The following is a 12,260-nucleotide window of genomic DNA, read 5'->3' as shown; positions in this document are numbered from 1 at the left end:
GGGCTTCAACATTTTCCTTGACGAATTTCGTTTCCGATTCTGCTACGCACCACATCAACTCCACGACTTGGACCACTGGAAGATTTGTAGAACCAGTCCCGCTAGCAGCCTGAGATTATTAGCTCAAGTTATCTTGACAGATAAGTTTAATTTAATTTGGTATATTTAAATTCGACTAATTCCCCAATATCTCTGGTAACAAATTGTCCAACAATCTTTGGATCTTTGTTTGTCAGTATATTGTTGCTTCTTTTATTAATCGTCTTTCATACTTGACTTTATAAAGGAACAGTAAATGTGTTACCATTCCTTAGCCTTTTGTAAAGACGAGTTTCTTTTGAAGAAGAGATAAATAGTTGATTGTTCATCGAAAGCGATTAAAGATCACAGGCCTTGAACTAGCAGCCGCAGACTGTAAACTAAGTAAAAATAAAGTTATCTTTCGCATTGTGTTCTTCATTTTAAATTTCTATTGCTTACTTGGAAAGACATAAAAGTAGTTTTAAACATGAAAACGACACATGCTATTCACCTCCCCCTTCTAGTGCTTTCTCCAATCTTACACCATATCATTAGCTTGTTGGGCAATTTGTTCTTGACTCCATCGCATATCATAATTTCATATTTCCTATTTTTTCCCAAAATATCATTCTTATTAAAATAAAATAAAATAAATTATAATCCATCTACTGTGTGACTAGGATGAGCATCCACCCAGCACAATCAAGTTGCTAGGCGACTGCATAGCTAAGCAGTTGTGTGGCCAAGTAGTTGCATGGCCAGGCAGCCGTGCAACTAGGCAGTTTTGTGGCAAAGTGGTCGCGTGGCCAAGCCACTTGGCGACCTTGCTCGTGGCTGCCTGCGACCTTGTTGCCTGGCTAGGCATGGCCTTGTCACATGATTGCACAACTTGATCGTGTTGTCAGTCGATCATTATTTTTAATTTAAAAATAATAATAATAAGGATATTTTTAAAAAAAAATATATTCTTTGAAAATATTATGACTAAAGGTGAATACGTTCGTCCCTAGCGTCCCCGTCAACTCGTCTCAGGGCCAACACGGAGAAGGTAAATCATAGGTAACTACTAATCTTTGGAATAGTGACTAGCATATAAAAAAGATATTTATCTCGATTTTATCGAGATTCGAACATCAAATCTCATTATGATAATATTATTTAAAAACATGAAACAGCATAGTAGCATAGTATGATGTGTCTTTTGAAAAATTATGAAACTCATATACGTGTTTTGGAAAAATATCCGTAAACTTATGGTCATCGAATATCAAGATTTATTTATTTTTAATTAGTAAGTGGATAATAATTGAAAGACGCCTCAACTTCATCAACTTAGCTAGCATCATAATGATCCATTAGAGAAAAAAGAATAGGCTTCATTTAATACCTTATAGGAATTAATGATAACATGATTGCTTCCCCTGCTTGCTTAGGACAAGGATTAGGTTTCTTCCATCAATTCTATATCTGACACACCAAGTGCTAACAAACTTATAGCTGAGCATTCAATTTTTTATTATTGTTTTTGAGGCCTTTCTTTTTTAACGACAATGGATGATGATCGAACTGTTAATTTGACTCTTTAATTTGAAACAATAAAATCCCACAAAGACTAATGTAATGAGCAGATTTAGATTTGTTTTTTTTTTTTTTTTTTAAGGAAGAGAGCGACCAATGGTTAAAAAAAAAACAATCATCAACAGATATCTTTATTTCTCCCAGCAAATCTTTTTGCAGATAGCTTGGAAGGATGTGACAGAGTTAATTATCATGATCATACGGGATATTAAAGAAGGAATGTTAAGCGACCAGTACAACGAATGAAATATTTTATATTTACTTTTTCACTGACATAAATTAATTTATGTAATGAGGACACTTGATTTGTTTGTTTTTTTAAAAGAAGAGGACGACCAATGGTAAAAAATTTTAAAAAAATAATCATGATCAGATATCTTTATTTCTCCGAGTAAATCTTGTCGTAGTTATTCTCAACGTGTCTGTTAATCCGTCTCATAACTAATACGAGGGAGATAAATAATGAATGCCTACTAATTTTAAGAATAGTGACAAATATATAAGACAGGTATTTATCTCGATTTTATCGAGATTCGAATCCTAGATTTCATTGTGACAACACCTCATGCGCTAGCCACTAAACTCATCCGAGGGGACGACAGAGTTAGTTATTATGATCACACATAGGGGTGCAAATAAGTTGAGCCAATCGTGAATCACTCGGTCAAAATTTAACTAGAGTTTAGAGTTTGACTAAGCTCTCGGGCCGACTTGTTTAATATTCGGGCTGAGTTCGTGTCCATTTAATACTGGTTCGATGATTCGTCTAATCTGTTTAAACCAGACTAATTCAGTATTTTAATATTTAAAATAATTTATATTTTAAAATTAAATAATAAGTTAAAGAAGAATGTATGATTAGTATATTTTATTAAATAAGCAGATGTTGAAGGTTTGAATTTTAGCCTACTTAATTTCTTGTTCTTGTTTTAAATTCATTATATATTTCGAGCTGAGCGGAGCTCGAGCCCATAATTAAATGACCGAGCCAAACTTGAACTCAGATTTAAAAACTCACTTGAGCTCGAGATGAGCCGACCCAAGCTCGACTCGGCGTGATATTAAAGGACAATGCTAAATGTCTAATTACAATGAAATATTTTATATTCATTTTAACTGTCATGAATTAATTAAGATAACATATATTAAATAGAACATTTTATATTCATTTTGGTCCATTGAGATTTACCTATTAAAGAAAGAGAGACAACCACAGCAACCCAAAAAAAGAAAAACATAGCTGGGCAAAAAAAACAGAAAACAAAAAAAATGGAAAATAATAGAATTGCGTAGTCATCTCAAACTTAATTTTGACCATTCCCGTGCTCCCTCATCACTTTTAGTGCACTGTTTATTTGAAAGGATGAATTAATTTAAAAAAAAAATCCTTATTTACTTATTATATCATAATGGACGGATGAATTCATAAATTTATCCTCATCCATCCGTGAATATAATTTCATCCATCCAAAGTGTGATAAAAAACATTTCCTTCCTTCCTTGACTTGTCGCAACCCTCAAACACGGGGTGGGAGCCAGATGTTCAATCAAGGGGAGCAACGACTCTGAAGTTTTGATAGAGCGAAGGTAGGACCGGGCAAGTGAGGTGATTGTGCGAGGTCGAGTACCATGAGCGGTCATGAGGTAGTAGAGGACCATCATGATGGCGACGGAGGCGGAGACGTTGACTGGGATGTCGCGCTCTGGGCAGCACACCTCTTTTGCTATGGTGGACATGGCATCGTAGCCAATGTAACTAAGGTAGACCATGACAGTGCGGTTGAACCCCTGGCCACCCTGTAGGACATGAACCCTTCCAAGGCTCTCTGCCGAGATAGGACAAAAGTCACGACCAAGGAGTCAGAGGTTAGATTCAGTGAATACTCCTTAAACAAGTAGGTGTGATTGGAGTTCTTGAAGGTGAAATTATTCATGAGGACAAACTCATCTACCACCATTGTCAAAAGGAGCAAAGGCCAAAATTTTGAGTTGGATGGAAGTAGAAACCGGTCCAATGGCGGTCCTCTTGTCGGATGTCGAAATTGTAAGATGTTGACGGGGTGAAGACTCGAAGAGATTGGTAAATTAGGAAAGGAAGAGCAAAATCGAAGGAGGAGGAAGACATGGAGAAAACTCCATTCGTAGAAGTTCTTAAAGCGGAGAAGGATTCTTGTGAATTAGGAAGAAAATCTTGGCCTTGGAATGGTACATTTCAGGAAGCTCCACAAGCAAGGAGATAATTGGCAACAGGAGCGAAGGCTGCAAAGGAGGCATCATGCATCATAAAGGCAAAGATTGCAAGGTATGGAAAGAACAAAAAGCACGACTACGAGCCATAGTCAGCCGTGCAGGGGCGCCCCTACTACTCGCGGCGAGTGCAAGGAGGCGACAACCCATGTTACTTTCCTTCAAGATGGTCTAGTAGCTAGCGCATGAAGTGCTACCAACTTGATATATGAGATTCAAATCTCGGCATAGCCGAAGTAAATACCTTCCTCATGCGCTAGTTATTATTCCAAGGGCTAATAGTCACTTCTGATTTATCTCTTCAGTATTGATCCTGGGACGAGTTGACTAGGGCTTTAGGAGCGAACTCAGTCATCTTTTGCCAACTTCCTTACCCAGTTCAACAATTTTTTTCCCTCCCTTAGGTTTCTTTTATTTCATCTTCCATCTCTAGGGATTTTTTCCCTTTTTTTTTCTTTATCCTTTCTTTTCCCTCCCGTATGGATTTATTTCCTTCCTTAATTTCTTTCCTTCCACGATTATATGCACCTCCGAGTAAACAGAGCATTAGTAGTATGGATTAACAATCAATTAGTTTAAGTCTTTATAATTTTTCAGCAAATAATGGGCATTGTTCAAGAAATTTTGCTCTAAAATGAACATCGTTCACCAAATGATGTAATATTATCTTGATGATAAAATAAAATCGTTGATCTAATTTTTAGTTGTACTGATCTAAAGTTAATTACAATCGTGTAATCAAAGTGTTAGCTAAATTACACGTGTTCTTCAGGAATGCCTAATTTAGAGAGTATGCATCCTCTATTTTTTTTTATTTCACTAAAACAAAGTATTATCATCTGATTGAATAGAATAATAGTAAAAGATAGTGTTTGGATTGTGGGTTTGAGAATGTCATTTTGAGAATGATTACTAGATTTATGGGAATCAATCAAACCTAAATAACTTATGGGTTTCATTTCCATTCCTATTCTCATTCCACCCTACTATCAAATCCATACTCATAGTGATTCCCGTCATTTAACCAAACACCCTCCCAAGAAATAAGAATCCCTTGATTTATGACCGCATCTTCTGTGCTCATGGATTCATTAATTAATTGCTTATGTGTAGAGCGCATTTGTGTGGCCGTTTCGTCCCAGGGTGTGGCAGCATGTTGTTTTTTTTTTAATTTGTTTGATTTTATAGGTTATTGTATCTTGAAAAGTGATTATCAACAATTGTAAGCACCTACAGGGAAATATCATTTTAAGAAAAGAATATCATACTGTTACCTCGACCTTAACATTTTTATCAACAATTATAAGCACTTATGGGAGAATATCATTTTAAGAAAAGAAGATCTCACTGTTATCTCGATCTTAACATTTTTATCCTTAGGGATAAGTGTACCTAAAAGAGTGTGTTGATATTTAAAAGGATAACTCAACTTATCGACAAGATAAGGTATCAAAAAGAGTATTTATTACTCAACTGAGTGTTTCCATAATCAAAAGGGTATATTAGGAGTATAAAGATACATCGTCATATCAAGCTCCATCTATTTGAATCATCTGACTCATCGTCGAATAAATTAATCAAATCCAACTGTTGGGTTAACACCAATAACCTTCAATTAAGGGTGCAAATGAATCAAGTCGATTCACGAGCTTTTTTAGCATACTCGAAAAATATTTGATTCGTATTAAAAATTATCGAATTTGAGCTGAACTCGAATATGTTCGATAATTTTTTCAAATCGAATTTGAACCTATAATATTTTATTCAATTGTTCACGAGCTGCTCGTGAGCTAAGCTAGAATCGAATTTTAATTATTTTTACATAATTTTGATTTAAATATATTTAAATCAAGGTTCAAATAATTTAAATTGAATTAAAATTTAAGTCATTTTGAATTATAGTTCAAATGTGTTTGAATCATGATTTGAACAATTCAAATATAATTCGAGCTCAAATTTTATTTCGAATTGAACTCGAGTTAAAATTACAATGACAAAAAATATATGTCATCCATTGCTCCCAAATATTTGAAACTTTCAAATGGAATGCCTTATACAATGACCTATATATGACTCATTAAGTGAGTTACTCATAATCAACCAATTAATAGTCAAAGGAGATTTCTCATGGACTTGATAATTGAAGCCTTCAATTTGAATGGAGAGAGACTCTTGGAAAGCAATAATACTCGAACACTTGGTTACCAAAAAATTCATAGTAAGGCTAGGCATTACTTCAATAGAAACACACTCAACTAATCAAGGTTCCACAACCACTAGAATACTAGTGAGATATTATCAATTGATTGGAAACTCCTTCCACTCAATTACTCAAGCTTCTAGTGAAATAGACTAAACCTCCGATCAATTGTCGTTTGATCAAAATCTTTCTTCTGTTAATCTAAATATTGTTTTCAATAAACTCCGAAATGACTGAATTCTCTAGTCAATTGTGATACATCTCAATCGATTGAATTGCGTTAGTTATCCCTTCTTCACTCAGCTTACCCCTCATAATGTACGTTTGGTCTTATGTTCAAGATACAAGTCGTAAACTACTAGAGAAACCTATTACCTTCTAGTTGAAGGCTCCAACCAAGGCACAAGCCAGTCTAGCACTACTTAACATATAATTCCTCTATGTCTTCATCCCCAAGTTAGGAACTGTCCAAATTAGTCTGAAATGAGCTGTAATTTTGACCGAAAGTAAAGACCGATTCAAGCGGGCGACGGAGCCCCTAGCCGAATTCACTGCCCGCGCAACTGACTGAACGAGAGTTGGTCACGCTTTTAATTCCACTGGCCACCATGTCCGCCTTCTCACTCCTTCCGTTTCCTACCGCTTGCCTCCATCTCAATTCCACACATTCCAACGCATTCAACCCTCCCTCCTTTTAAACCAAAGGAAATAAATAAATTAAAGAACAGCAGACAGATTTCATAAACATAACTACTCATTTCTTGAATTGAATGCGGTTGGTGCGTGGTTGGCCCCAAAGCAGCACCCCCTCGCTACCTTTTTCCCCTCTACCCTCCACTAACCAGACAGCATCTTTGATTTCCACAATCCTTGTCTCCCCCCTTAGAATTAAATATAGTACAAGAAACAGCTGCAACCCAACCACCGCTCGCCGTCTCTCCCTTCGTCCAAACCAACGGCAAAACTAAACCCCACCTCATCGCCCCGCCCCCTTTATTCCATTCCACCGCCGTGCATGATTTATAATAATCCTTGTGCCCAACTCAAGATTTTTGTTTTCTTTAACCGAAAAAAATAATCATATTTTTTTCCCGTAGTAATTAATTATTGTAGTTGCAGAAGAGGAGGGTGGAGGAGAGGGGAAGGGGGAGGCAGCATCGCTTCAGATGCACTGCGCCTTTTGCTGCGAGTGGCTATCATGCCTACCGGAAAAAGACAGTGTCGTTCCATGTCGAGAAGCAGTCAGAGAACACGATGATGTTTCTCTCTCAAGGCCGAGGTGCTGGAGACTCACGCCCCACTGATGATGTCCGACTGACGGCCGGAATGATGGTGTCACGCGTCCGGATGGGGCGTTTAAATGCTGTTCGGTGTTCTTAGTCCATACAGGTGATCTTACGATCGGGCCCAGCGCCGCTCTACCCCACGCGCACCCCCACGGGCACCTGGCGTTTTCGACGCTTTGATGCTGCGGGACCCAGCCTGGTCCCGATAGAAGAATGAGTAGATTGGTGGGTATCGTTTTCACTACATGGTGTGTTGTTATGGCCAGAGCTCGTGCTCATTGCATAAAAGGAGTCCCGTCAGCGCCCTGTAGCGGATGCAGCTCGCTTTGAGCAGCTGAGGGGAACGGATGGCCAGGGTTTGCGGATTCGACAGAGGCGTGGCGTCGCCGGAGTCGGTGTCTTCCGTGTCGAAGGCGGTGGCTAGGGAGGCGGATGATTTGGAGGTGGAGGATGTGGGTGGTGGGTCGGTGGGGGAGAGGGAGGAGGAGGAGGTGATGGATGAAGAGTGGGGTGACGAGGCGGAGGCGGAGGCGGAGGCGGAGGCAGAGCTAGAGCTGGGGCTGGCTTTAGGCTCGGTAAAGAAGGGGAAGGCGTCAGCCTCTTCGCCGCACCGGGCATCGTGCTGCCGCATCCTGACAGCGAAGGATTTCCCCTCGCGTGCTTCGCAGAGGTCTCCCTGCTCCTTTGTGTCAGCATCATCCGGCACCAACTTGGGCGGAGGGGCCGGCGTCGTCGGGACCAAACGTGCTGCAGAATCTGTCTCCCCGGACGTCGGCGTTTCCCCACATCCTCCTAGGTCAGCCTTTGTTTGCTTCTCTTTCAGTCTCGCATTCTTTTCGCCAAGCGGAGACAATTTTTTGTCCGTTTCTTCTTTCCTTTTTATATTTTCCGATTTTTGCTACCGAGCATTTCAGCGAAAAAAGTTCCTTTGGCTTTGGCAAAAACCAGTTTGCTTGCCGATGTATCTAAAAGGCTAAAGAATCATACTATAAAATCTCTAAGCCATTGAATCTGAGTTTCGACTTGTGATGAGTAGTGCTCTGTGCATTGTACATTCATCTATTTTCTGGTTGCATGCTAATTTCAATTGGTCCTCGCATTAAACTAACGATGCTAAGAAAAAACCAATGTTTTGGGATGAAGCAACTTAATGCTTCGTGTAAAATTTTATTTATCAAACTATGTAAAATAGAAAGATGGATTTTGTACATTCTCAACCCTCAGATTGTGTTGTTGATTCCTTTTTGTGGTTTTATGTTCATATGTTCTAACTTATTTTCGGCTTTTACGCCTCATCATAACGATCATGTGGGAGAGCAGTCAAGCGTTGGTTGGATGGCCGCCTATAAGGGCTTCTAGGATGAACAACTTGTCCAACCACTCCAAAGGCACCACCTCCGACGTCGAAGCCACCACTGTTAAGAAGACCAACCGCAACAACGGTAACAACAGCACCAGTCAGGTGGTCAATGGTTGCAAGGATCAGGAGAACAAAGGGAAGGTGTTGCAGGGTACTTTCTTCGTTAAAGTGAAAATGGACGGTGACCCCATTGGAAGGAAGGTGGATCTTCATGTCCATAACTCATATGAAACTCTTGCTGCTGCACTTGAGCTCATGTTTAACAAGCCAACCATGACATTAACCCTCGCTAACACTGTCCGTAAGTTCACTGCCTGGAGCTTTGTTTTTCTACCTAGTTGTTCAGTCTAAAGTTTACAGGTGCAGAGTTTGAGATTGTTTAATAGTGTGAAACCAAGTTTAATTGCTGAAACCCAACAGAACTTGTCTGCATTTGCACTAGTTTTAATTTCATTGGTTCTTTGATGCAGATGGATCAAGGTTCTCAAAGTTGTTAGATGGTTCTTCTGAGTTTGCTCTTACTTATGAAGACAAGGATGGTGATTGGATGCTTGTCGGAGATGTGCCTTGGCAGTATGCCTTCCAACTGATTCTGTTACTTTTTTAGTCAATGTTGTAGTATCATGATATCTTAGGCCATTTGTTACAAGTAGCTTCGTACAAGATGAATACCTATGTGTAGAAATACAAAAATGGATTTTTGATCAAATAATAGAATTATTATAGTATGGTTCAAGAGAAGTAGTTTAATCCACTTAAACACTACAGTGGATGTAACTTTGGACGAATGGGTTATTCACGTCTTACTTGAGTGATGTCTCTCTCTCAAGTACCATCAGTATTGATATTCTTGTAATTTTTTTTCCTCCACAATTTTTATTAGTTTGCTAATTTGTTTATGACTTTGGCTTGCAGAATGTTTCTGGAAACAGTCAAGAGACTTCGAATCATGAAAACCTCAGATGCGCATGGTCTAAGCAAATCAGGTCAGTTTGGAAAGGTGAGGCACACTAGTCTCAATCAGTTGTAGTTTTAGTTGGTTTACTATACATTCTGTGTGAAGGAAAAAGTACCGACGCTCTGTGTTTACTTCTCCAGTTTATTATAATCCTGACCTAAGCCTTCTACATGCTCAATGTAATTGATAGCAAGTTCTTGGTGTGATTTTGCACGCAGCGACCAGATTGCTTTTGTTCAACAATGCTAGTAGATCAGTAGTTGCCTGGGCTGCCTAGCCTCTGGATTCAGAGAATGGTAACACATTGAGAGGAAGATTGACTCTGGAGTGCATGACATAGAATTAAAGCAAAGCTAATGCTGAGGAGCAACGTTCAAGTTTTCTTCTACGTCCAAACTTGTTGCTATCATTTTGCCTATTGATAGTCATTTTCTGGATAGTTGCCTTTTTGTCAAGGAATACTCTGTTTTTTGTGTTTACTTTTGTCTATGGCACCAGTCATTTATACCTTTATGGCAACATCCACTACGCGAATGCTCTTTGGATACTGTAAATATGGATGTTTGGTCCAGTTTAGATTTAAGTGCCTTGTTCCATGTGTTGTTTCTTTTTTTTTTTACAACTTATTGATGCATTTGAATTTTGCCCTTAAGTTTCTTCTCTCTTCCTGGCTGATGCTTGATAAAATTTTCGTATGCCCAAGTGTTTACGTTGATGGAAGGATTTGAAATCAATGGAAAAATAGACTTTCAATGCTCGTTACATTTTCCAATGCTTGTCCTGAATTGATCCCTTTACACATTGACTGACATCTTTCTGTTATACACTTATGTTAAATTAAGAGCAATGTAGATATATGCTCATCAATAGAGTAGCTGAGCATTATTTAGGCCCTCTTTTGTTTAGGGTCTGCTTACCCTTAGAGAAGGTAAGAAGAAAGGAGTCTCCGAGGAATGCTACTAGTCAAAGGGTGGAAATCCGATATGCAGAAGGAAAGCTCGTTTACTAGAAAGTAGGTGGATGAAATAAAATGTCCAAGCTAGCCTTTCATCAAACTCAGCCTTCTCCTTTTAGTTGATGGCTACTTTAATTTAGACCTGATCACAGTTCCAAATTAACCGTTTGGAAATGTCGGTTCGATGATTTTAACACAATTATGGTTTATGATTTACCATGATTCAATATTATTATATTAAAAAATTTAAAATTTATTTTAAAAAGGATTTGTATTTATTTAAATTACTTATGTATCCCCTTAAAGTATAAGAGAATCCAACCTCATACAATTTTTTTTATATTTTTATCCTTTTATATTAGGAAGTGACATTGTTACTCATTTCTATTTCCCTTTCCCATTGTATTCGTTCATTCGATATATAAAATATTCAACTTCGTCATCTGAAAATTATATTCCTTGTACTTGGACTTCTAATGAGTCAGGAGTTAAAGTCGATCGTCGTTTATCTAATATCTTGCTATTAGCATTGAACGTTTACTTCACAGCAACAATTGAACCTAGATAAGCTAAAATTTATTTGGCAATCATGGAGAGGACGAGAAAGCTTTGAGCCTTCTGTGACCACCACTTTAGGATATCGAATTTTTCGCTATCTGCTTCATTAAAATTAAAAGAAGTTGTAAAATAATTCTCAAGTTTTTGTATGAAACTTGAGGATCCTTGTGGACATTTTGCTCTTTTAATAAAAGTTATGTTTTTATAAGTTTTAAATTACTACTAATAGTTTATGTTTCAGAAATATTAGTTTATATTCCATATTTTATATAATATTCTTTAAATGAAATTACAATATCATACTATAAAGTTAATATTTTTTGTTGCAAAACTTCTAATTTAAATCTAGGATTAAAGTAGATACAATTAAATAAATTTTAGGATAAAATAAAATATTTTTCTCATTTAATTTTCATAGTTAATATGCAAGAAGATAAAGAATCATTATTAACTAATACTGTAGTAGAAAAATTCTCTAAAACTAAATGAGTTGTGGGATAATAATATTGGAAAATTATTTGGTTGCATCGTTAAATACTTTTAAAATTTCACAGATACTACTACAAATATTTCTTTATTATGAAAATAAATATATATTAGTATAAGTATTTTGTAAAAAAAATAGACATAATAATTCTTTATATTGAAATGAATTTTGTAATAATTGATATGTTGAATTCTAACATGTTGGTGTATCATGCGAAAATTTTTTAGATCTCATTCTATTAGTTTTACAAAATCTACTCCATTTCATTATAGATAGATGCGACCATAAATAAGAAATTACAGTTCTAATTAGTTTAATATGATTTTCTAAAATTTTTAATCCATCTTGAATATATAAATTTAAAACATAGCATACACAACGAATATAAAAAAATAAACCACGAATAATAGGTTGAGAAATAAATTTTAGATATTTTATATAAGTGGTATTAGAACTAGCATTATATAACGATATTAAAAATATTTTATGAGTTAATCAATATTCTCCTAAAATTAAACATAATAATTGTATGATGTTATGAGTAGTATGCGTTTTATTAAAAACTATATAAGTTAACAATCTTTTTTGGAGGTTCCAAGAGTTATCAAAC

General features: G+C 36.8%; 1 protein-coding gene across 2 annotated transcripts; it reads left to right on the top strand.

The window, feature by feature from the left end:
• Positions 1 to 7,155: 7,155 nt before the first annotated feature.
• LOC122038392 (auxin-responsive protein IAA10-like) lies at positions 7,156 to 10,255 on the top strand. 2 transcript variants are annotated; one of them, XM_042598121.1, is made up of 5 exons: positions 7,156 to 8,128; positions 8,653 to 8,993; positions 9,163 to 9,265; positions 9,608 to 9,678; positions 9,869 to 10,255. In XM_042598121.1, exons 1-5 carry the CDS (start codon positions 7,680 to 7,682, stop codon positions 9,925 to 9,927), a joined length of 1,023 nt encoding a protein of 340 aa, XP_042454055.1. In that variant the 5' UTR covers positions 7,156 to 7,679; the 3' UTR covers positions 9,928 to 10,255. The 2 variants fall into 2 exon arrangements, with proteins under 2 accessions (XP_042454055.1, XP_042454057.1); XM_042598123.1 differs by having other exon boundaries at positions 7,157 to 8,128; positions 9,608 to 9,692.
• The last annotated feature ends 2,005 nt before the right edge of the window (positions 10,256 to 12,260 follow it).

This window comes from Zingiber officinale, chromosome 1A (assembly GCF_018446385.1).
Source record: "Zingiber officinale cultivar Zhangliang chromosome 1A, Zo_v1.1, whole genome shotgun sequence".
In the NCBI taxonomy this organism is placed as follows: Eukaryota; Viridiplantae; Streptophyta; class Magnoliopsida; order Zingiberales; family Zingiberaceae; genus Zingiber; species Zingiber officinale.
Note: the sequence above shows the minus strand (reverse complement) of the source record. Positions and strands in the feature narration are given on the sequence as shown.